The sequence below is a fragment of the Anas acuta genome, chromosome 1, assembly GCF_963932015.1.
Source record: "Anas acuta chromosome 1, bAnaAcu1.1, whole genome shotgun sequence".
NCBI lineage: Eukaryota > Metazoa > Chordata > Aves > Anseriformes > Anatidae > Anas > Anas acuta.
Window position 1 is genome coordinate 55075271 of NC_088979.1, and position 26382 is coordinate 55101652.

Here is a 26382-nt window from a genome sequence, read left to right on the forward strand (position 1 = left end):
CTGGGCTGAGGTTCATCTCGTCTCTAGGAAGAAGGCACTTCATCTGAACCAGCTGCTGAGGCATCCAAAGGAGCTGGATGCCTCCAAAGAAAAAAATATGTTCTAGAGTAAGGTAAATCTCCTTCCAGATAGACCAACCCATCCCTGTTGACTGTAGCAAGACCCTAGAAAAAACGTGGAGTGGACACCTGACTTTTAGATGACTCAGGCTGGTTGAGAGGAATCCCACCTCTTGGCTAGGGAAGTCTGCAGTGGTAAAAAGCAGAGAGGAGGGTTTTGCCCAAATATATTGTACTAAGAAAGTGTTTTCACCCCATGCTGAGCAAATGGTACTTGTCCAACAAGTATACGGCACACACATGGCCATGCACTGGGTGTCTTCCTTAGGAGGAGAAAGGAACATGTCGATCTGGTGATTAGGGCCTGGAGTTTTAGGAGTTTTAGGTAATTGGGAAAATAAAAATGAGAAGTAGAGACTTTGTGTACAAGAATTGCCTGGCTGCCTTGTATGCCTGAGTGCATTGCCAGGAGCTGCAGGTGTTCAATCAGACTGCTTTTATTTGAGGTGCCCAACGTGGATTTAGAAACCACCGTGTAGGCAACCCGGCTTGAAAATTGACCTTAATTTCTTCTAATTGCATGTCTTACTCTTCATTATTTTTCTTGTTAAAGACAGAATTTTGAAAGGCGATTCACTAGTGCAGCTATTTTTGACTCATCGCTGACTTTGTCTTACTTCTTGTTATTTAATGGGTTCCAGTGGCCATATGCTGCGGAGAATCCTGGAACAAAGTGAGTAAACTGGGAGGCATTGCTCGGAAGGATAAATTTCACAGTTGGAAACGCGCTTAATACTAAGCCTTCTAACCAGTTTTTCCAGAAATCACAAGCTTGATTGCCATGATATCTGAACATGGCATTAGCTACTCTAATGAGGAAAATAATTGATATGCTATGGAAATTAGGTCTAATTAGATCTCGTTAAGATAAATATCTCAGTTCAGCTGAAAACTTGAAGAGAGATATTTTACAGCATTCCAGATTATAAATATGACCCTTGTTCTTCACCCTCCCGCGTCTTGGGTTGCTACTGGTAGAAATGAATGTGAAAAGCCTCCTTCTTGGGATCGCTGCAGTCTGTGCCCACTTGACACAGTAAAAAGTGACAAAGGTGCTGGATTGTTTAAATCTTGCTTAAAACCCATTTATTTTTTACAGAAGTTCTAGGCTCAGATTCTAATTCTAGAGCTATGTAACATAATATCACCTGCCTTTTCATTTTGTCAATTAAAGAAATACATAAATATTTATATATTTACAGATCCACAGCAAATAATGCTGAATTATCCGTCCCTCCTTAGCACTGTTTTCGTTGACTTCAGAACAACATGAATGCTGTGTTACATCAATTACATTTTGAGGGAGGGAAAATACTGAATGCAAACTAAAAACAAATCAAAGTTCCTTTTAAATTTTAAAGGAAAAAGATGTATATATAAGATGGGCCATCCAGAAGGTGACTAGGGCTTAGTATTTAGGCTGGGCAAATAACTTACACCCAGATATATGCCTTGCAAGCTGCTGCCAAACAATGAGCCAGACTCTTCTTCGCCCTTCACTAGTGTAGTTACTGTGCAATTAAAAGCAGAATTAAACCTGCTTGGTAGTTGCCTCAGTTTTTTTCCAGGGTGCAGAAAACAGAGATCAAAAATCTTTGTTGTCCTGGTGAGCCTGAGTTTCCAGCATGAACGCTGTCACTCTCTCTACAAAGCAAAAGAGAGAGGAATCCATGTTTGCTAATAATTTTATTTGATACCTTCTAATTCTCACAGAACAAGCTATTGAAAACGAACCCTTTAAAAGTCTGCCTTCGGATTATTAATTTTTCAGAGCCCCTGAGCCAGCAGCCCACAGGCCCTAAAACCACTGTGCCTCCTGTAACATCACAGGCCGTTTTAAAAAATGTAAAATATTAAGGAAGCAATTTCCATCATTTGTTGTAATCTGTTTTATTCCTTTGCCGCCAGCCTGGCAGAGCTGGCTGTTTTCGCCAGCTGCTGCTGTTCCCCGCAGCCGCTAGCTTGCCTCGGGGAGGGGGCACAACAGGGGGTGACCCTGTGGGGTGGTGGGGACGTCTCTGTGGTGCCTCAGTGCCGCTGAGAGCCCAAAGGTGCAGTGACAGCATGCAGGACTTGGGGATTTTGTCTGTGAGAAGCACTGCTCCCAGCAGAGGCTTCGCTACGCAGGACCCAGGACATGCAAGGGGAAGGCACAGGGGCTTCTCATCCCTCTGCAAAACTAAATATCCATCTACAAGTCCTGTTCTTGGCAAGTCTTGAGTAAGGGGAGAAGTGCAGTCACAGTTCCTGATGACTTTCCAATGCCTCTACATCTTGATAAACATACACCACTGCCCACTGACATTTTTTTCTTGCAAAATGAGTGCGGGGGAAACCGTGGCAAGCTACGATGCAGTTTGCCTGGGTGAAGGTGAATAATAAGAGAGTAAAACAAGATGACTCTTCATATGACCTTTAAATATTAACAAATTAAATATCCATTTTCATTATTCCTTTTCCGTTATTAATTCTTTTCTTCTTGGTCTTTCTGGTCGTTACTGCTCTTCTGCATTTCCCATTTCAGAAAACAGCTACAAGCATTGTGAAGATTTCCAAGCACTCCATACATAGATGCACATACACAATCACAGGATGAGATGCCGTGCAGACCAGCAGCAGATGTATGTAGATTTCTTCAGTGGGAGTCTATTGCAATGATTTCACTATTTAAGTCACACAGCACCAAGGCAGCAGTTGTTTTTATTTTTTTTTAAAATCTATTTACTCTTTTTGTAACAAACCTAATGATTGCAGAAATGAGAAATCAGCCTGCAAACAGTCCAAATTTAAATAAAATCACCCCCACACTAGACTATAACAGTGGCAGATGGACAGAGGAAGAAAGTGTATATAGTCATATTTTTTGCCATTATAGTATAGACCCTTTCAGATTGCAGCAAGCGACTTGCCATCTGCAAATCTGAGTCCTTCCTTTTCTGCTGAGGCACCGATTCAAGAATCATGATTTCTGAAGTTTGAGTTACAGTATTCAGTGGTTTAGCTCTCATTTTAAAGGAATACTTGTCTCAGGATTTTGCTCCAAACACATGGGAAAGGCATCCTGAAAATTTCCCTCTGCTGAAGACAAAACTCAACCCCAGTGGCTCCCGCTTAGGTATGTGGTGAGGCAATGGGTTGCGCACATGAATAGCTTTTTGTCAAGTGGTCCCTTATTGTTGGCCTTCTCCACGCATTTTTAAAATAGCCTGCGATGTTACAGGATGCTCTGTGGGCAAATGACGTGCTCGGTGTCTGTCTGAAGCGTAGCCCATGATGAACATTACAGCACGAGCACTGACCAGCAGCCACGGGTTTTGGTTAGTGTTGCCCCTCTGAAAGGATTAAGAACCTGATCACTTATAAATATCATTGATTTCAAGGGCTAGATCTTCATGTAAATGGCTGCTGATTTGGTGGGAGTATCGATTTTATACATATTTGCAAACAAAATCTGGGCATGTTCTTAAAACCCCTCCATGTGAAATGCTGCCGCCTTCCACGCTGTTGTTTTCCCCCGTTTTGTCTGACTTTTAGGTTTAAAAGTGGCAATGAGGATGTTGCCATCACAGAGCTCTGGTGAGCATATGCAAGTTACAGCCTACCAGGGTTTCTGATGCTCTCACGTTATGGGCAGGGAGTTGCTTAATCTAAGGGTCGCGACTCTCATACAGGTTTAACAATTTTTTTCCCTCCGTGGAGCCAGCAGTAACCGAAAAATCTCCTTTGGGGATGAAAGCCGATTTTGAACTTTGTCTGAAAAGGAGAGGTCTGAAAAAAATCATGCAATTCAGTCCTGGCAACTCTGTTTCAAGAGGTGCTGCAGGGCACGTTGCTTTGCAGTCTTTCTAATTTGCACCAAATCAGGGTTGCTCTCTACAGAGGCAAAAAGAGGAAAGGTTTCCTTTGTTAATCATATGTGCAAGAGCCATGTTCAAAATAAAGTATTAAACACAGTAATTACAGTAATTTTTGTTAAAATATTTCCACACAATAAACCTGTGGCTTTGAGAACTCTACCAGAAGCAAAAGAAAAACAATCTGTAATGAAAAAATTGAAATCAGAAGCCACTAATAACACTAAAGGGAGCCCAGAAGCCAAATTAATGTTTCTACAAAGAAATACTTTCCTACACCAGGCAAATTCATAGTAAGACCCTTACCTGGGTCTTTATATATAGGATTCAGATTTCATTTTGAAGCATGCTTTTTACAAACTGTTTAGTGTTCATATGTCATTACCACTGTTGGGCCAGATTGCACCTGGCATCGATATAAACAAAGCTTTGGCAGGAATTCTTTCCTTTGGGATGGAGACATCTGATTTTCAAGCTGAAAACATGTCAGTGTTGCAAGACACTCCAAATAGCCTGTTTTACCAGTGCAGTAAATTAACCCGCCTGGTGTAGTGTTAAATGCTTTACAAACATCGACTGAAGGCGAGGGAGGGAAACAGCAAAAAAACAAACAAAAACATTTCAATAACTTGTTTGACTAGTAGCAGTGCAAAAAGTGCAACCGCAGCTTGACGGGAGCTGGAGATCCTTGGGAGACAGGACTGCAGAAGAAGACGTTGTACGAATTTTGTCCCGTGGTCAGCCCGGAGAGCGTGCCACAGCATCCTAAGGCATGGAGAGATGGAGCAAAAGGAGTTATATGGATAATAGAAAGGGCATTTCCCAAGAGGAAACTCTGTTTAAAACCCAGGTTAGGATACCAGCAAACAGTGCCCGTAACTCATCATAGCCTTGTCAGCAGGGGGACGGTGTTGGGAAAGCAATCGCATACAAGAGGTTTCTCTCCAATGCTGCAAACCACTGGTGGACGAGGACTACGTAGGCAAAACAAAGGTTAAAACTATCCGTTTATCCTCCTTGCTTCCCCATTGTTCAGGATAAAAATGCTGAGCTGAACTTTGTGGATAGATCAGGGGGTTGTGTTAAGCTGAATGGGGTGTAGGGCAACGGGGCTCAACCTGCCCGGGGCTCTGCAGCAATTCTGCCTGTATGTGTTAAGCTGTAATAGCCAGAAAGTTTAATGGGGTTGAGCAGTCACCTGTCCTGAGAAGCACAGGCAGAAGCAGTGCTCTTAAAAATACGTATTTATATTGCTGCTGGTGATCAAGTAGACTGAAGCCATTTTGATACTGTTGTCTTGCTATTTTAATTATCCTAATAGCTGTCTATTTACAAACATGCATGCAAGTGGGCTAGAATAATTAATTAATATTCATAAGCACTCACAAAATGTGGCAAAGCTTATGGTGGGGTGGATGATAATTCCAAAGAGGATTAGCTTTGTATTAACTGTAGATTTATGTTAAGTGTATACTGAGTGTAGATTCAGCACGCCTGATTCTTGCTTGGGCAGCGATAGAGGACTTAGCTTCCATACTGGCAGAGATTTTATCTGGTCAACAGGAAATGAAAACTGGCCAAGAAACTGCCAACACAGAATCTGAAGCTGTGAAACCTGGTCAGGAAGAAATTAAGCCAAGTAAGCAACAGATGAAAAATTATCTTAAAGCAAAGATCAAATCACTCAGTTGGAAATGAGGATTGTATTGGAAAAGGTGATGCTGAGAGCATGAAGTGACACAGGATTTAAAAAAAATATTATATTAATAAATATAATGAAGTGATGAACACCAATAATTTTAAAATAGAGCAACTTAACATTTTTCAAGAAAATAAAAAGGAAGTAGAAAGCTTTAATATACCTGGAGAATTACGACAAATTGTAGAGGGGACTTTAAAACCTTGTGAATCATTTTGAAGAGAATGCCAGGGGTCTGAAGCCCATGTGGGAGGATGATAGTTCAAATGAGGAACCAGAAAAGAAAGAGACTTTGGTGAGACACACCTTTTGCAACACTTTCCTGGTACTGATGTACCTAGTACAGCACCCTTAGCTTTGGAGTAGTCCAGTGGCCTCAAGAGGGATAACAAGCCCGTTTGTGTGCTCATGCTGCAGAAACCTACCAAAGTTTTGCATTAACTTCATGTTATTGGTGCTAAGTAAATTCACAGCTAAATTGGTACCAAGGCAGGGTCCAGGCTGGCCCCAATATTTATTATGTGTATTTAAAATGGTCCAAACCCATTTTATTAGTCTTGTATTGGCATTGCATTTGACAGAATCATTGTCCAAAAAGTGAGAAAAAAAATATGTGATAAGCCAGACCAAGGATTTGAGCTCCAAGCCTGACAGACCGCTTGAAGTAGGTTAAATCCGTGTGGGACTTGGACTTGGATGGATCTGTCAGTAGGTGTTGGAAACACAGGTGAAGGAGCCCTCGTGTTCAAGCCTGGAAAAGAGGTTATGGAGGGAGCAACTGAACATAAGGGAAGAGTTGTGGTGGCCAAGTAATCAATGTGCCCTGCTTCCAGAGGGTCCCATCAGCTCTGCTGAGGTAACGGTATGGATAATAAAGTGTGGATATAAGAACGGGGGCTCTTAGTGATGACTGCTATGGGGTGCAGGCACTTGCTTGAATCCTACCTGCTACCCTCCTCATTAGCAGGAAAGAAGTGAAATCGTGGGTGCTGAGCCGTCTGCCTCTGGTTCTCCGTGTTGCAGGAAAATAAATAAATAAATAAATAATATAAAAACAGGTAAAGAAATTCCTCTTTCCATGTTGCCCCTCCTGGCTGCTTATTGCCATCCTTTGCAATCCCCTTGCTTGCAGCAATGCAATTGTTTGTATGGTCATGCTGAAAGTGGTAATGCTGAAATTGCCTGGTCTTAAAAAAAAAAATCCTACTTCCCTACCCAGAAATAAAGTAAAAACAAGTTTTTTGAATGTGATTGCTCTGTGATCCAGTTTGCTTCTTGGTTTTAGAAGCAGCTGCATTGAAAGCTTTTGTGTGGGGGACAAATGAGGCATGGGGTAGGAACAAGCAGGAGAGGGTAGGGGCTGCTCAGATCTTGCAGAAGTAAACACGAATTGATTTATCTTATACTTTGATTGGGAAATATGCACCAACCTTACTTTAAATTTTGCAGATATTCCAGAAGCCCCACTGTGGAGCACCTTCTCAGCCAGCCCAGCATTAAAAATAATTGATTTCATGAGAAAAAAAAAATGCAGTGAGGGAAAAGAAATGCCACAAGTTCCAGTAATTTGTTCCGCTGCAATCAGGAATATCTAAATGAGGAACTTAAAAAGGTTTCGAAGAACACCAATAAATAATTAAGGTTTCTTCTCTACGTGCCTATGAAGATGTGTATTATATTGCACCAGTAATGTACAATTCATCTATTAGTGATGTACAAATACTGTGACCATAGGATTAGCACAGGGGAGATTTGACCTAGAAAATAACCACCTCCTCAGGTGCCTCTTTCAAACAGGAGAAAAAAAATCACAGTTTCCTTAACACTGATCATAGGTCTAGGCAGGGACAAATTCGCATCCTCAGATTGGGTTCAGACCACAGAAAACAACTGAAGTCATTCCTAAAAGGTCCCCACTCCTTGCCGTGAATACATGAGTCATAGAATTAATCTGATTTTATATACGAGGGCTCAGTCTCTGTCTCAGCTAGTCGCTGCCGAGTCAGGGACGTGCGGGATGTGGCATTCTGGCGCTGCTTCCCCTCTCCCACTTCGGGGGTGTGGGTGAGAAGAAGGGGGTGCAGTTGCTTTTGTACTGCTGCCCATCCTTTGGGGACGCTGCCAAGAGCGAACAGCAAGCTGTAACTGGCTTCCTCACGTCATTAGGAGCATCTGAGAAAATGCTGCCTACAGGAGGTGCTAAAATCTGCCTTTGGGGTGGAGTGGGCTTTTGGGGCTCCTTGACTCACCGCGGACACCTGTCCAAGTGAAGGCAGCCCTTCGAGTAGGGAAAGGGGAAGGAACTCTGGTAAAATCCAGGATAGTGAGGTGGGTGTTCGTTAAGGTAAGTACTGGCTGAGAAATATGTGTATAAAACAGGTTTGCTTTGTGGGAAGGCAAGAGTTGTGTCGATTTAGTGCGAAGCTTGTGAGATCAAAGTTTCCTGTGCTGAACAACCCCATGGAGAGCTATCTATTCAGTGCTTCTGGCATCCACTTCTTTCAAGCTTCTAAACTTAAAGACATCTAAAATTGTGTTCATGCTCTCCTAACATTATTCTCCCATGGAAGTAATTACTGCAATTACAGGCTACTTTACAATGCTAAACGCACCTGGTCCGAGGAGCGATCCCCGGTGCCCTCGCCTGGTGGGGCTGAGGGGCCACCTTGCGTAGGGACAACCCTCTAGAGCAGGCTGACTTTGAGGGACCTACAGTGTAATCGCTATTCTGTGTTTTTTCCTCAGTTCCAGCAGCTGAAGTAGCAGGAGCAGTGGGCCATATCAGCATGGTATTATTTTATTGTTTAGCTGAGGATATGTCTTGCTTGATAAGGTGGCACAAGTGAGTGGCTGGAGGTGCGCAGGCCTTGCTGGAGCACTGTCTCAGGATTAACTGATCTTGGTGTAGTCCTGCCCATACTTCTTTTGGGGCACGATCCCTGCAGAGACCCATCTGTGAAACCACATTTTGGTTGGGAGAAACTACATGGTTTGCTGCTCCAGAGGAGAGGATGGATATAAACGAGTAGCTCTGTCTGTCAGACAGCTGGGGCCCAAGGCCTTCAGGTGGAGTTGGGAGCTAAGTTACCTGATGGTGTTGATTTTCTCAGGGTGTCCATAAACAGAAGTTGAGTCAATTCACATGATCTCAGAAGGGAGTGCAGGACTGCATGAGGTAACCTCTGCTTTAAAAACCTGTCCATGAAATGTGGTTTAAAGACTTCTCTTATGAATTTTGAATTCAGATTCAATTTTGAATCTTTTTGATGGTGCAAGAACTCACCTGGTGGAAGGGTCTCCTGGGGGTGCATTGCATAGAGTGTGACACCTGCAGACCAGTTGGTGTCATAAATCCCATGCTAAATGCATTGCATGGACACACATCTACGAAGTGACAACCTTCAACTTTAAGGTGGAATTTGAAAATGATCACAGTTTTTTTGTAGAAGCGTGATTTTACTGTGGTCATGACTTGTAAACTCTTGGACTTCAGGAGCTCTGTAGGATTCTGATCACATGAACAATACTAACTTTTGAGCTTACTAATACAGATAAGTAAGATAAGAGCTGTTAATCATTATTTGCATAAAATAAAAAAAAAAAAATTAAAGTTCTATATTTTCTCTCTAAAACCCCTCCTTTTATTGAGGACAGATCATTAAAGTCTCTTCAAGAAAAGAGGAAGGATGGAGAAGCCGTAGTGCAGTTTACCTGATTTTTTCTTAATTCCTTCTATGTTCCTAAGGGGCTCTGAGCACCTCGGGATGGACGCTGGCTCTTTCTATCCAAGCAGGCATAAGCCTTTGGCCTTCCTTTCTTTCTGCTCAAGAATAATCTTACAGTTTGAGGACTACCTTTTAATCTAGAAGACTTTTCCCCACCTTTCTCTGGGTGCAAGCTCTCAGTTGTTTTCTTTCTGATAAGCTTTTATTTTCCCTTAGCTTGCCTTTAACATTCTTCTTTTTTGATATTTGCCTTATTTGGCTTAACATTTTTTTTCAGAATAATTTATTAAATAATTGTAGCCATAATTAAATGACACTTCTGATGGTGCACATCTGTTGATCTTCAAAACGTTTGATGCATATCTCACTTAGAATCACCTCTCCTGAAATCAGCAGCTGAACAGGAACTGATAATTTGCTAAAGTTACATACTTTTGGTGGACAATTTTGTATTTCATTATCAGCATCAGCAAAAAGATACATTTATAAAAATACAAAAATTGACACTTAAATGTAAACATTTTTTCACAATTATTTATTACCAAGAAAATGCATCTTAAACTCAAATATTTTTCAATAAAAAATAGCTGTAACATACAATTAAGTTCATGTGCTGGATGAAAGAAGCACATAGCTTTTTTTTTTTTTTCATTGATTACTTCAGATTGGATATTTTGTGGTCTCATTTCATCATGCAATAGCTCATTCGGATGGTCCAGGAAGACTAATTAACACTAATGCTTCTAAAGAATTTTCGTTTGTGATGCTAATCTGTCACAAAACAAAAAGAATCCTCAGAAAGCCAGGGGAAAAAAAAGTAAAGAGACTACATCTCGCAGCCAGCTTAAATTAGTGTTAGCTTGATTTGTCTTAATTGAAAGGTTGTTTACATATCTTTTGTAAGTGTTTATAAAAGTTGGCAGACAGAAGAATAGCTGCCTACGTACACGCACAAAATTTTCTTTTATTGGAGCTGTTGTATATGGTACTGTCATTAAAAAAACCTTCTCTGTACACATAGTCTTAAGGTATAAGTCTGTCTCTGTATCTATGTATACACACACAGCATGCTGTATTATTTTTACTACAAACAGATTTATGCTAAGCCCTCAGATTACATGAGTATTTCTACGCGCCAATTCATTCTAGCAGCCTCTAGTTAAACTTCTGCGAGATACATGCAACTCCAAAAATATCTTAGCCACAACTTGTAAAAATATCTTGCTTTTGCACTAACGTATGCATCCCGGATACCCCGGCGCAGCAGAAATGCACTGCTCGCATCTGTAAAGCTCTACGGGGAGTCACCAGCCCTGGGTCTGAGGCTGCTGGCTGGGGGGAGCTCAGGGTCTGGTCCTCTGGTTCCCCACCTTCCTGGCATCTGGAGCCACGCCATCGCCCAGTCATCGCCTGTGGAAGTTGTCCAACTCTGATGACATCGGACATCAGATGATGGATCTTAAGGATCCACATTGTCCACGCTGGTAGAGGGAGGAGGGGAGAGGCTTGGTAAGGCTGTGTGGCAGCAAGCAGCTCCCAGATATTCATAAACAGCTTAAAGAGATCTTGTCTTCCAGAAAATACAGGAGAAATTTTGGTGATAGGTGCAGTGATGCATTCCCAGACCTTAAATAAAACTTCTAGGAAAACGGGGAAAGGAGTTAATATTCCTCAGCAGAGCATAATTAAATTGCAGCTTGGTTTCTAACACTGGCTGCTGAAGTAGTTTGCTTCATTTCAGTGTTGATAGACCATGTACCGCATGTAAAGACAATTAGCAGAGCAGAGAGAAAAGCAGCAGATGCTGGAGATGCACCGAGTTAGATGACTCATTATGTTACGAAGAGTCTCTCTTTCAGAAAAGTGAAAAAGGATTGTGCAAAAAAGAAAAGGCTTGAATAGACCAAATAATTTTTAAAGAAAGAATTCAAAGATTTCAGGAAAGAGTAGCAGAAAAATCAGACCCTTGCAGCGTGCTAAAGTGCGTGTGTGCTTAAACTGCAGAGGGGAAAAACACACCATGGGGGTCTTATTCCTCCCCACACTCCTGCCCCTTGTTTCCTTTAGGATTATATGTTGGTTTTGGAGTGTACCCTGTTGAACCAAAATAAAATGTGTTTTAAAACTTACTTCTTAAGTCTTTGAAAACTCAACTAATACTCCATTCTGGAAGGTACCATAAGAAGTGATTCAGTAACAGCTTCCTGGAGGATTTGCAATGTACATATTTTTACAACATTTTTTTTTTCCAGTCTCACAAGACTAGCTAGAAATAACTATTTGCCATTTTAAAGATTTATTCTTACAAGTACCTAATAGATATAAAGTAGCAAACAGCTATGAATCAAGTACCTCCTGTTCTCAGCAACATTCTGCTCTGCATTTACAGTTTTCTTTGTTTCCTTAAAAACAAATGCAATTTTTATTTTCTCTTGCCAAACTGATTTGTGAATTTGAAACTAAATGAAATATCATTCTGTATGGCATCACTTCACTGATGGAGACCAAGAATGTAAATATATGCCAGGTTTTCCCTCTGTAAAACTCGATTTCGCCCTAAAATCCTTTGTGGGCATATATGTGCACTTTTGCAGAATCTTGTTTGAGAGATGCATTTGTAGTGTACGCACTAATATAAGTGACAAAAGATTCAGCCATGTCAAGCTCCGTAAACAAACCACTCCAGGGAAGTAACATTAACACATAATTGTATGTTTTTATCATGTCAGACCTGTCACAAAAAATAACTTGAATTGTGATTATAGTAATTAATTTTTCCTCTGCCATTTGAGACATGCAAACTTATTATGGCCATGGGGATGATATATTCTGGACTGCCATTGTAGCGCATCATGTATTTACATTTCTATATGAAGAGTTATTACAAAAAGATGTTAATAGGATGAGGAACATACATATGCCTACCTTTAAGTATACCTAATATCTTTACATTAGGACCTGGAGGTCTTGAGAAAGAAAAGGGTAAGAACATGCAAGAAACATGAAGTGAAATAGATACAACTCAAGGGGAAGAAGGGATATTTGTGTGTGTACGCTTCTTCCCCACTCTCCCCAAAATCAGGCAGTTCTGGGAATCACCATGCTCAAAAACTGGCTTGTGGGATGTCTTACCACTTTGAAAAGAGAGAAGGAAATGTAATTTTTCTCTGCTGTTCCAGCACCAAAAATTGTATTATTCTGAATGTCTTTGTTTCACTATTTCTTTATTAGCAGCGTGTCCGTGGTGAGTGGGTGGCTGAGCTTCCGCTCCTGTGCCATCCCTTCTGTCTCAGAGCGGAAATTTCGGCGTGTTGACTGTAACTTAAAGAATGAAAAATAAAAAAGAAGGAAAGGTACTGATTCGGATGCCAGGGGAAGATACTGATGCTGTAACCTAAGGCACCTATTTAGGTGTGCTTATACCTCGTTGTTTCATTAGCACGCCCGAAAGGCTCCTTCTCCGTCGCCACCTCCTTCCCCGAGTCTCGCGCTCTGCCTGCCTGCTCCCACCCGACACTAGCCCCGACACTGCACTAATCCCTGCAAGTTTGGAACTAATGAACTCGCTGCTGGGCTGCCGCCACGGAGCTTGGTCCCAAACTATACTGTACTTCACACTCGATTTATTCTCCAGATGGCGAGACTGCGCAGCCCTGCCGCGAGGGACCACCTCTTCCACTGGAGTGTAAAAGTGGACGGATGTTGTTTTCTTTGCAGATTTGATAATTCAAAGCTAGCAACTCGTGAGGATGGGTAGTGATTAGGTTTAATGGGTGCCAATTGAGCCCGCTACACACGTATTCCCATCTTTAATTTTGGTGTCTGTGTGTCCTAGTGGTGGTTGATTCGTCTGCGATGCTGCATCACCAAAGCTTCTGTCTTCCCCAGTTGGCGTAGCTGCACGCGTGAAGGAAAATCTTCCCACATCCTCCTATGAGATACAAAATGAGCCACAATGAACAATGTTTGTTTCCAATGGGTTTTCCAGCATGAGTAGCATATTTAGCAGTTTTTAATAATGTTAGCATACGATATATAATAATGGAATGTAATTTAATGGCATCACTGCTTCCTGTAGAAGTTCAGTTGTCTTCCTCCCTTGTTCAGCTTGATAAAGAGCCCAACCCCTGCAGCACCTAATGGGGTGCCACAGTTCCCAACTGTCCTAGGGTGGACCCATTTGTCTGTCAGGCTTATTTCTTTATCCATTCAGGACAGAGTGTTGCCCACGCTGTAGGGTGAAGGATGGTGTGAATTATTTCTTTTACTGTTCTTGAAAAATTTGACCAGTCTTATCAGGGACCTTACACACAGTTTGGAAAATATATTTATTCTCGTGCCTACCGCAACAAAAATGTCGTTGTATCAACTAATGCTTTTTTCTCTACTATTGTGTTGAACTAGGTTAACTACCTTAAAATCTTGTCTTTCACGTGCATCCTACAATTACAATAGCATCTACATTTCATTGCATGATGAGGCAGAAGGGTATCTCCTTTTCATCCACGGAAAATGTATTTATTTTATTTAATTTAGTCAGAGGTTTCAGTAATTTTTTTTAAACCCATGATGTGTTTTACTGGAAGCTTGGGTAAGGACCTGATATACCACACTAACATCAGTTGAATATTCTCAATATTGTAAGAATATTCCTTGTTATATTGTTGGATATTCCCTATATTGTAGGAAGGGCAGGCAAAGAGTCAGGCCCCTTGAGAGGTCTGCCTTTGGCAACCAGGTCCTATCAGCCTGTCCCACAATTAGAAAATATCGATTGAATCCTGATTCAAAAACTATAGCGACTAGAAATAGTTTATCATGGAAAGGAGACGTTTCCGTTCCTGGGGTATCTAGGCAGACAGATCTAAAATGTAGTGGCTCTAAGAAGCTGCATCAATTCTCAACCCAACAGATGGCATGGGTGTGTTAACTAACATAGCAACATATTTTCTATTAAAATATGGGAAAAAACAACAACCCCCTCCCCATGTTTGTTGGTTGGTATAAATTCAGTGAAGTTGTTGGTTATTTTTGGGATACGTACCAGAGGGCTGCACATTTAGTTTATGTAAATTGATAACAGCAACAGCCTGTTAATAAGTGCTTTGTATGGAAATATACCTAGAAAGACACGATCTGTCTTTTTTGGGAAGGGAGTTTGCAGCCTGAGGAGAAAAATAGCTAATGAGATAGTCTACTGCTCATTATTATAATCTGAAAAAATCATAATGAATTAGACTGCAAGTTTTCTAGAGATGTGCCTTCAGTTGGAATTGGATGCTGCCTTAGTGGATAATTTTGGGAGATCTTTATTTTGCAAATTGGATCAGTGTGTGCTGAAACGGTGATAATCTGGCTTTAATTAAAAGCATAAATTGGTTTGGAGAGAGTGCTTCAGCCACTGCTCTGCAGCACATCCAGAAACTTTTGGCCCAGCCTAGGAACCAGCCACCGCTGACCTGAGAAGGATGAGGAGGTGGACTTGTGCTAACCAGCAATGGCATCATGCCGGTTCACGGCATTCGGATGAACTGCACCTGGTTGCAGTGAACTGCAGGCATCTTTGCACATATTTCCTGATGGCCCACTCACAGCAGTTATGACATTTTGGGCTATATTTTACAGAAATTACCTCCAAACACAACCCTTCATGGCAGCACAGGGATGCGTACATGCATGTGCTGTTTGCATCTCTCCAATTGAGGGCCAAACCTTCGGAGAAGCATGAAGAGCAGCACCAAGCTGAAGATTTCATTGACTTTATTCCTTCCCTTTACCCAGTTAGAGCAGTGCTTGCCATTGACTCTCCATACCCTTGCTGTGGACAGCCCAAGCCCCTTGAGCTTGGGGTGGGTTGACACTGGTCCCTGACCCAACACCCACACACCACCGTTCCTCCCACTGCCTCGCTTCCACCACCTCTGGAAACCTCTTTGGCCCCTCCACAGGCACAGATCTGTAGCCGTCTGGTTTAACTCTACCATCATCTGCTGTCTCACTGATTGGTATTAGCCTGGATATTAACTTTGATGATTTTTTTCCCCTCCGAGTTTGCCTGTTTTCTTGCAAAGTATCTCTCTCCAGCGACTGCATATTGTTAAAGTTGTTTCTTAACATTTGCGACTCAGGAGCTTTAAAGTTTTATTAGGATCATAAAAGCTCTTCACAAATGAAATTACTTTTGATAAGTGTTCATTTTGACAATGAGAATTTGTTAGGGGCTGTTGGCAAGTGGGAGGAATTTGTTGCTGAAACTGAAATGGGCAGGAAGTGGGGAGCCCCAGTGCTCTCCTGCCCCTGCCCCTCCTCTTCTTGAGGCCAATAAAAGTGTTGCATTTCAGAAAAGCACCCAGGTATTCTTAATGCAAATCAAATATTCAACAGACTTTCAAATCTACATTCACAAAAAATAGTGAGAGGCCACGCAAGCATCTTTGGATATTTTATTTTGTGCCAGCAGGAGAATATCTTTTTAGGTGGTTCACGAAAGTCTACAAACTATTTTGGCATTGTTTTCACAGACAAGTTGCGAACTCTATTATGAGCTTTAATATGCTCTGTCTGTATGGAGAAAAAGAAAAATGATGTAGCAAAGCCAAAGAAGTAGATGTACACCTATACAGACTGACATCCATGCTAGTGCAGGCAGTATGAAGATGAATTACAGAAATGAATTGCTTTATGCAAATGTATTAAAATTCCATTTTTGTGAGTACAGACAGCGCGACACATTATGGTTAGTATACAGATTTGTGTTTGTTAGACATGGTCAGTAGCAGTGGGCACAGAACTCATGTTTTCTACAAGTGGTGGTGGAGAAATATTTAGACATGAAAACTTTATTTGCTAGTTATAAAGAAATGAGAAAGGCAGAATTGCGAGGTGCTGGTGATGACTGCTTTAATAAAAGACCACAAGTGACAGACATGTTGGGGAGAGAAATATACTGGCTGTCTAGCTTTTTCTCCACATCACTTCTACAAGTTTTCTGCTCAGCATGCTTTTCTGTTGATAGAAAATACGCTTCTTTTTTTTTTTTTTGGTGCCTTTAAATATATATATATATATATTTACTGCAGAGAGAAGCAAGACTGACAGTTGTGAAAACACTTGAAGAGTTTGACTTTGGCCATGCTGAGAAGTGTGTTAGGATAAACTCCGTGTCCAGTGGCCTCGCAGAGGAAGATCTAGAGACGCTTTTGCAGTCCAAGGCCCTCCCTTCAAGCATGATGCTGCCAAAGGTTGAAAATGTCGAAGAAATAAGATGGGTGAGTAATATCTGTGTACCAGCAATGTAGTAGCTTTTTACTGAAGCTGTTGGGCTGAGTTCAGCCAGGTGTAGAGGTGGAGGACTCTGATGCGACTCAAATATCATGTAACGTTGTTGCTTGGGTAAGGTAACTGGGAAATGGATCTGTTTAAATGTGTGTAAGACGTGCTATAACAAAAAGTGTATGTGGAGCATCTTGCCTTCGCAAAGCACATGGGGTTTATTTCTCCTGCAGTCAATGAGGAGTCAATATTGATGAGAGAGTATGTTACCAAAAATGGATGCATTGGTCTCTTGACTCTTGTCTAGATATTCTGCCACGCGAAATGCTTGTCTGCGGCCGTGTGCCTTAGCCACATGCCTGGTAAGCGGGAGACGGGGAAAACATGTTAGCAACATGTGAAAAAGTGGGCTGGGGGGGGAAGGTCACTCCTTGGGGCAACTGGAGGAACAAACAGGAAGCTTTTAACTAGTGTTTTTAATTAGCACAGATATTATTTCCTGAGCAGTTCTCTATTTCTTCCTTTTTAATTGCTGACAGGTGTGTTTGTGTTTCATGACTGACTTTTCAGCCAATAAAAACCTGAAATGTAAATGGCTGGCATGTCAAATTACTTAAGAAAACTTTGAAATAGGCCTAATTACGCTGTAATTGTTTTAATTGTCAAGAAGGGGGACATTTGTTTGGCTATGCCATTATTTCTGCACAGTGCCCGTAAAGGAGCAACGCTGCGTGCTTGGGCCCGCTGTTTTTGCCAGGCGCTGGCCGAGCAGCCGGAAGGCCGCGAGATGCGTCAGGGCTTCTTCACGGCACGATCCTGAGCCTCTGTTTCATTCTGAAGCCAATACACGATGGCACCCCGGGCAAACACGTCAGCCCCGCCATCAGCAGTGTCCCCGTGGCCCAACTTTTGACTCAACCAGCCCTGCGAGCCTCGGGCGTAGCTCGTCACGCGCGAAAATTCACGCTGCCAAAATGGCAGGGCCCTCGCAACGGCGGGGCCCTCGAAATGGCAGGGTGCTCGCTGCCGTGAAGCGGGCTCTGGGCTGGGGTGAAGGTGGGACCCCTGGGTCCCCCGGCCCCTTCCAGCCCTCCTCGGGGCTCGGGGCCGGCCGTCGTTGCCGCCGGCTCAATGCCCACTGTCGGCACCATGCTCCCCTCCCGCCCGGCCGAGCCCTCGAGCACAAAGAGCGTGCTCCGCTTAATGACGCTGGCTCGTTTCAGAAATCCCGCGGCTTCGCTCCTGCCTGCTTTTTTTTTTTTTTTTTTTTTTTTTTTTCCAGGCTCCCAGCCTAAGAGAAGCTGTTTATTTTTCCCCCCTCATTTTTATTTATGCGGAGCATAAAACCTGGAGGCTGATGCACAACTAAAAGATGGGCTTACTTGTTTTCTTTTGTGTGAGAATCTCTTGCTCTCCTTTTGTCCCTAGTGTGGGTACTTGTTTGACTGGCATGGCTTATTGGACTATAACAAGCGTAACTCTCCCTCCTTTGTGGCGGGACAATTCTCCCACAAATCCCGAACAGTGTGCATTCTTCCCAACACACTATTGGGTGTGCACGGGAACTGAAAGAATTGCGGGGGCCTGCTACTTCATCCCCTCCCCGAGCTTTGTTTTCTTCCCTCCGCCTTCTTCTTTCCCCCCTTCTCCCTGAAATGAACACTTTACCAGGCCGGAAACATTTAATCGTCTCCTTTTGAAAAAAATTAATTGAAACTTCTCCACTAGTTACCTTTTGTAGCGGTGCTTATTGCAAATTTTTAAAAGGAAGAGGAAGGGAGGCAATGTTTAATTAAACTTTCTTTATTTTTTGTTTACCTGAAAAATAAAAAAACAAAAGTCATCAAAAATCTCAGGAGTGTGACTTTTAAAATCTTTTAAAATAAAAGAAGAGCTCCACTGCTTTAACTTACACCTAAAATATAAACACAGTAACACTTTTTTACTTTTTTTTTTCACTGAAAAAAATAAAAAACAGATAGGAGTCTTTAGGATATACCCTGATGTAATTTTATTACCTCATTTTCTGTGTTTGCCTGTATAAAGTTTACTGTGTTGTGCTGCCCGGTACCTGCCCAACCATATACTTGCACGTGTGAATTGCACTGATTTTTTTCTTGCTAGCACATTTTGGGGTGGAATTCTCTTCTCCAAGGAAAAGTTGCAGAGAGGGCCCCGGTGGTGATGCAAAGCAGGGACGGGAAGGGCAGAATTCTTCGTCGGAGAAAGCTGTGATTTATTTTGGCCTAATTGTAAAGTTACTGCAAATTGCTCGAAAGCTTTTTAAAGATCTCAGTGATTAGATTTTCCTTCTTTTGGGGAGGGGCGGTGGGGGGAAGCTAAAAGGGGAAATAACACCTCTAATCCAGCTTCTGGTAAATAGGCTGCCAGCTTTTAAAATGAGTTTCCTTTCTATTAGTCAGAATATTATGCTAAGCCTTAAGCATTAGTTTTTTATGTTGCCATAGCAGCCTTATTCCTGCAGGGTTGTGACCTGCGATGATTACAGTACAAAGCTTATAGGGTCTTGAAACCCCCTTTGAAGATGAAAAGTCTTTGATGGTTTATATTTATGCAAATCTCTTAGATATGATTTACCCAACTGAGACTGAATGGAGAGATGATTAAAATTCCCTTTCCTTTGATATCCATTAATAGTCGAATATTCCTTAAATTTAAAATATATGCATATGTTATTTTTGTCTTTATTTACAACAATATTTTTGCCATACCTGCAATGTGTTTATATCCGCGCAAATTGCTAGATCTAGACCGACATAATAGATTTACAATATAGGGCTGAGGGTTTTTTTTTTCCCCTTTTTTTTCCCCCTTTTGAAAGGGGAAAAATCTGTGCAAGAGCTTTTGTATGTTTCCAGATGATAGATTTTGGAATTTGGGCTACCCCACTGGCAGCTCAGAGCTAGCTGTGAACTGGTCTCATGGAAAAAATTGGAAAGCTTTGGTCTTCAAAGAATTAAACTTCCTTTTTGAGGCCTTCCTAGGTAAGCTAAAAATTATGAAGAAAAGCCTACTGAACAAAGGGTAGCGGTGCCGTAACGAGTAACGCGGATGCCTGGGCGGCGGCACGCTGTGGCGGTGCTGGTGCTGGTGCCTGTACTGGTTCCAGTACCGGTACTGGTGCCCGACCCAAGGCAATGTGGACACAGAGGTTGGGCACCCAGCACAGCCCGGGCCAGGGCCACGCACCCACCATCCACAAGTGAGCCCTGAATCCTTGAGGTGCGCAGCCGCAGGCCTGCACCAGAGCTTTCTGCCTTCTTTTTAGTTGCGAGTTTTGTGGTTTTTTTTGTGTGTGTGTGTCTGTTTTTTTATTCTGTCTTGTTTTGGTTTTGTTGTTTTTTTTTTTGTTTTTCTTTTTTTTTGTGGGGGAGGAGTGTTGCAGCCAGGTGAAAGATTTAAAGTGCTGCGTGTGCGTGTGTGTACTTTTTTCTCCTGTGCCTCATGCTGTCTAGTTTCAGTTCGCAGACAGATTCGTGCACCACTTGAAAGGCCGAACACTTGTAGAACCAATGAATTTTATCCCTTTTGTGGAAACTGCAGTGGGGTTGCTCAATTTTAAGGTAAGCAGGTCTGGATGCGGTTGAAGTGTTCGTATTTTGCCCCCCTCAGCCACCTGGGATAAGCTGAGCTCCCCATACTCCTGGCACAATTTCTTGAAGGTAGAGAGATTAAAAAAATACTGAACACATTTTTCAGTCCCCTAAAACATCCGTATGCTTAACTCTCATGTTTGTACAGCAAAGGCCTTTCTAAATCCAAAATATTTCGGTGGAAGAACAGTTCCAGATAGTCCATGCTGACTAACGAAACCCCTCTGCATTACTAGCAGCATTTTTGACAGACTTAGAGTGGAAATCTGCTTCCCTAAAGGACTGTAGTACTCACACTGTTGCACTAAAAGACTACTTAGTAGCTGTCGAACTTCACTTTGATATAACGTTTAATTAGAAAAAAGGACGATCCTCCTTTCACTACTGCTGAAGCGGTATCTCTATAATGTTTTCTACCGACAACACTTCCAGCAAATTTCACGTTACGGCTTTTTGTGTGTGTGATGGGGTGTTTAGCGCCGAGGTTAGAAGCACGATTAACTTTAAAAAATATCAAATATCCGCAGAGTAATTTTAAACCAAACCTTATTTTTATGGTGCTTTTTAACACAGATTACCCGCCAGCCTTTCATACCCAGCCCAGGCTTTTCAGCAAGGACAGGCAGCACGGTGACAAAGTGGCAGAGCCCCTGCACTCGCGGGGGGACGTGGGGCTCCCCCCAAAGCTTGACGGGGAAGGTTTGGGGCCAGCTGAGGACACGCGGGGCAGAAGCAGCTCGAGAGCTGCCGGCAGCCCCAGCCTGCTGGTTTGGCGCAGCCACGTAGCTCCCCACACGTAATAAAGCATCACCAGCCAGGCACGCTCCCGTTCGGGGCGCGTACACAGAATTAACTCGCCTTTGCAACTGGCTGGGGTTTTTATTCGCTTGCAGTATTTTATAGGGGAATTTTTTTAGTGCTGCAGTCCTTGATGTTGGCAGCGGAGTTGCCTTTTAAAGCGTTCTGCTTAATAATAATTTTGTGCCCCACCGGCTGCCACGTAAGAACACCCACTAGCAGAGTTTGTAATTACATCTGCCCCTTTCTGCATACCTTTTCCTCAACAAATATTAATATTACAAAAATCAGTATAAAATAGTAATATTCTGGAAATGCACACCATTATATAAAGCCACAGTACCAAAATTCTGCTTGCTTTTACTTTAATCATATTCTGCTGTACTTGTTGCATTTTTAACCTCCATACCCACTTTTTAGTTAGCTGTTGCAGAGGGCTTTAAATTGGCAATTTATCCAGTCAGGTACCGACCATCGTTTTAAACCATTTGAATTATTACTGTAATAACAGAGATTCTGATCCTTCTTTCTTTTTTCCTCGGGCAGGGATGCTACATGTCAAACCACTCAAAGCTAATACTTTTTTGTTTGCTTTTAAGCAGCATTTGAGGAGTGTTTTGTCCCATATTGTTGCATACATATCTGAGACAGCAATTGCGGTAATACCAAGGGCATTATGGTAAGCTCTGGCCAAGAGGCAGGGAATCTGCTATGATGTCCTGCGTTTCCACAGCGCAAGCATATCGGTGCTCAGGGCAAGATAACGTTTGCTGTTCTGCTGAGTCATTTTAAAGCATTGTGCACAGCCGAGTACCTACAGTGGCTTTGCTTAATAGGAGCAATTTTAGCTGAAGGATTGCTAGATTTGGGTAGTACTGAGTTGATGTAATATCCTCTTAGTCTCTCTGCTTCCTGCATTTCTGTAGAAATTAATGATATGCTCTCATTTGAAGGCTGTCTGTGAAGAAGCATTGAAAGCAGGATCCCAGGTTGGCTTTCATTTGGACGCAGTCGTCTTTGGAGGAGAGGATTTCCGTGCCAGCATAGGTTGTTACCTGTCTGCTTACTATAAGGGTTAATGGCATTTGCATTGGAGAAGCCCGATGTGATTTATCCCCATTGCTTTACTGGCAGCAATAAGTAAAGTGATGAAAACACCTGATTCTGCATTTTACATGTTCCCTTTTCTCCTTATATTTTTCAGCGTGGGATGTATGACTGGGAAATTAAAACGTGATTCCTGTGTATTACAGGGCACTGACGCTTTCTTACGCTTCTTGCCATGCAGTAGCAAAAATTAATGGGAAAAAAAAAAAAAAACGAGTCACTGAAATTATTTTAAAATGTAGTGCCCATAAGAAATACACTTCTAAGAAGTAATAAATTCATAAAATTCTGATGTCTGCTTTATCTCTGTTTTACAATCAATTATCATTCAGGATTTTGACATCTTCCACAAATACTCTCCTGTCAGATTTTACAATGATACATTTAAATATGTTTTATGTCAATACAGCAATCTCTATCATATATTCATGTGAAAACATTATTCATCTTCCTCAAAAATGAAAAGTATTTCAGAATCATTTTTATTCAAAGCCATTTATCTCCTTATTAATCTGATTTAGTTTAAAGATAATAGTTCAGAGGTATTGACGTTTAAATTAAAAATAAATATGTAAATGTAAAAAATTAGCATTGATTTGTTAAATTATTCCTTACAAATTGGAAATCTGTGTCTAAATAGTGACCCTAAGGAAAGGGAACATATTATTATTTTTTCACACCAGCCTTCATGTGAGAATGCTGCTTAGCTGGTGCACTGCGAACACATGAAGTCTTGTGAATACTTTTGGTTCTTCTCAGAAGTCATCTACTATCATTTTTCATCCAAATACTAAAGCTTAAATATTCAGCTTAGGACATCCGTTGTGACAAGAATCACAACCAAGGAAAGTGCAATTCTGCTCTCAGTGTGAATTTTTTAACCATTTAGTTGGAGCCAGTATGTCGATTTGTATAAGGCTTCTCGGGCTGTAATGTTTCTCGCTGTACATACAATAATGCAATCAGATAATTACTTCATGTTAGTCCTAACTCAACTGCCCTTACCAGCCAAAACTTCCATTGACTTCAGGCTTACAACTTCTGATTTGAAATGAATCAAAATCTGAATTTTATAAGCTAGCATAGAGAGATTTATTTCTATTGCTAAAGCAGCTTATTTTTTTTTCCCAAGAGTATCATTCTGACAATACAGCCTTGCAGCCCAGTTTGTTTTCTAAATCAGTTAAATGAAATCTCAAACTTTTTTCTCTTTCTTTCTTTCTTTCTTTCTTTCTTTCTTTCTTTCTTTCTTTCTTTCTTTCTTTCTTTCTTTCTTTCTTTCTATATTTTTTTTAACTAGGAAGTATATAAGAAAATATATAAGAAAAAAAAATATTTTTTTTCTGTTTGTTTTCATTCTTTTCATAGGTGCAACTAGCAGTAAGGAAACTCATGATATTCTCTATGCCAGGCAAAAGATAATAGTCACAGCAAAGGCATTTGGCCTCCAAGCAATAGACCTTGTTTACATCGATTTCCGAGATGAAGACGGACTCCGCAGGCAGTCAAGAGAAGGTGCCTCGATGGGTTTCACCGGTATGGGCTTCTGCCGATGTTGCAAAATAATGCCTATATTCTTCAATTTAAGCAGATCGCTACTCTTACTGTTACTTTGACAAATAACTTGATTTTTTTTATTTCAGGCCAGTTATTGAAAAAAAAAAAAATCAAACTCACCTACGTTTATTAGCAGCTGTAAGATTGTGCCTGGAAATTTTGCCTGACAAGCCACAGGCTGCTTTTTAAAGCTTACATCCCTTGAAGCGTGTGGCTGTGTTTTGAAGAGAAGTTGGGGCAGGGGATGTGCAGGATATGATTTCTCCCATCACTGAGCATGGGAGATGTGATACTGTACTTTGCAACAGCCACTCTTCAGTCACTTTTTAAAATATTTGGATCTGTTTTGCCTATTTTTTAAACAGCAGTTGCTAAAAAGTACTTTTTAGGTGAAGGAGTTGTTAAGCAAACCTTGCACACTAATTGCTACAGGAAAGTTATTTTCTTATTATTTTCTTTGATTTGTTTTTCATCTCCTGGCTCCCCTCCCAGTAAGTGCTGGTGACACCTACGGGTATTGGCAGACAGCAAGACCAGCAGGCTCCTTGCAACAGAGCCCTGTAATGCGGACTGTTACCCTGTGATTGGTGTACCAGATCACTCGGACACCCTGGTGGGATAGTGCAGCCACCAAAGATTGTGTTTTTGCAATAGAAATCAGCCATTTGACACATGCATTATAGAATTCTGGGATGCAGCACTGACGTTTTACATTATTTGTCTCTGACTGTCGTTGGGGATGTGTGTACAGTTATGGTATAGCCGCTCAGGTTTTTGTTAGCAAAGGAATAGGTCCTGATGATGTGGTCTAGCAACCTGTATTTTTACAGCTAATGGCATATGATATCTTAAAGCAGTCAAGTAATCAAATACAGCAAGAGTTCTTTTACATGATCTGGACCTGGCAGTAAAAGAATAGCCATCGATTCTCCTCAGCACAAACTCTGCCTTCCCGTCTGCTGAGCTTCAGCAGTTGCAAAAGCAGATCTTGTTTCAGAGGCAGAGCTGGGAGCTCCTCACAGCTACAGAACATTATCTCTGTCCGTGTGGACTTCCACCCTTGATTCGTCCGCTATTGAAGTGGGGGAAATAATGGAGCTCCTGAATGGTAGCACCTGCTGATGGCTACGTAATCGAGACCAATATTTTCCAGCTTAAGGAAGGGCTTGATTTTTGAAAAATTTAAGCATCTGAACCTCCTGTTGACAGAAGATGGAGTTGCAGATGCCCAGCACCTTTAGAGCACAATTTTTGAATGCTTAATGTTCATTGAGATACTTTGCTCAGGCTGCCAGTTTGGAAAATTCAGAAATGCAAAGCATAAACAGCATCGGTGGTGTTTCAGACTCCACTGACTTTCTGTAGGAAGTTGTTTCACGTCAGGATAGGGCCCAGGTAGGAGACAAATAAAAAGGTCACATGTGGCAATTTAGGGCATCAAGTTAATTTCTAACTTGACCATAAAGGTGTCTTGCCTTTCTGTATGCCTGTATGGGAAGTAAAAATGTGTAAAATCTACCGACTGCATTAGCACAAACTCACAGCTCTTTGCCTTCTGCCTCCCTGCAACCGTAATCAACACATCTCAGAAATGCAGCAAGCAGCCTGACAAACACTCCAGTCATAATTAGAGATGGGTCAGCATCGAGTTTTCTGATTTGGTGGCCAAAAAAAAAAAAATTTACAAAAAAAAAATCTGTTCAAGTCAAAACAAAACAGAGTTTTTCATATTAGTCTATCCAAAGGACAATTCAAAACGTTTCACTTGTTCTTTTTTTTTTTTTTTTTTTCTTTCAATTTACTTAATCTTTCCTTTTTTCTTGGTTTAGTTAAAATAAAATGCCATTTCAAAACTTAAAAGAAAAACAGTTAGTTCCAAAACTATATAAATGAACCATTTTAATATTTACAATTTAATATTCATCACAGAAATTCATGAATGGCCCCTAGTTTAATCCATGTCCTTCTATAAAATAGATCCTATTTGTCACTGACAGTTGTCTGATAATGTGATATTAAAATCCGGAAATTTTGCCTTAATAACAAGTTGTAAATGCACAATTCTTAAAATATCTTAAAAAGATATTTTAAAATATCTAAGATATTAAATATAATATCTCAGATATTAGATATATCTTAGATATTAGATATATTAGATATAATTAGATATATTAGATATAATTAGATATTAGATATATTAGATATAATTAGATATAATATCTAAGATATTTTAAAATAACATCTTGCTACTTCTAATCAAAATTTAATCAAAATTACTGAAATCAACAGGACTAAAATGAGCTAAGGCTGGCCCATTGCCCTGCTAACTGGCAAAATGCACACTTGCATGCGTAGGGACAAATCCACCACCCTCAAAACTAATAATAAACTCCATAGTATTCAGCAAAGTTACATGTCCTTAGATTTTCTTGCATTTGGGCTTAGACCAATAAAATCATCTGTAAGGTAATCGAGTCTGTTTGCTGATGTTGAAACAAGCTAAATAATGTAACCCAGAATTTACCATCTATTTGGTTCCTCTGTCAGTGTTGAGTTTTCTTTCCCAGCTGCCTTTCGAACAGTCTGTTTTTTCTTCGGTGAGTGTGTTTGCATTAAATTGAATGTTTTCAAATGTAA

General features: G+C 41.2%; 1 protein-coding gene across 6 annotated transcripts in view; it reads left to right on the forward strand.

The window, feature by feature from the left end:
* CLYBL (citramalyl-CoA lyase) overlaps positions 1 to 26382 on the forward strand; it is a 152866-nt gene that overhangs the window by 109913 nt on the left and 16571 nt on the right. For all 6 annotated transcript variants that reach the window (XM_068677699.1, XM_068677709.1, XM_068677692.1 and 3 more), the window contains 4 exons: positions 16477 to 16665; positions 20152 to 20253; positions 22035 to 22128; positions 23557 to 23724. In XM_068677699.1, coding sequence (XP_068533800.1) covers positions 16477 to 16665; positions 20152 to 20253; positions 22035 to 22128; positions 23557 to 23724 — 553 coding nt within the window. The remainder of the gene's footprint in view (positions 1 to 16476; positions 16666 to 20151; positions 20254 to 22034; positions 22129 to 23556; positions 23725 to 26382) is intronic.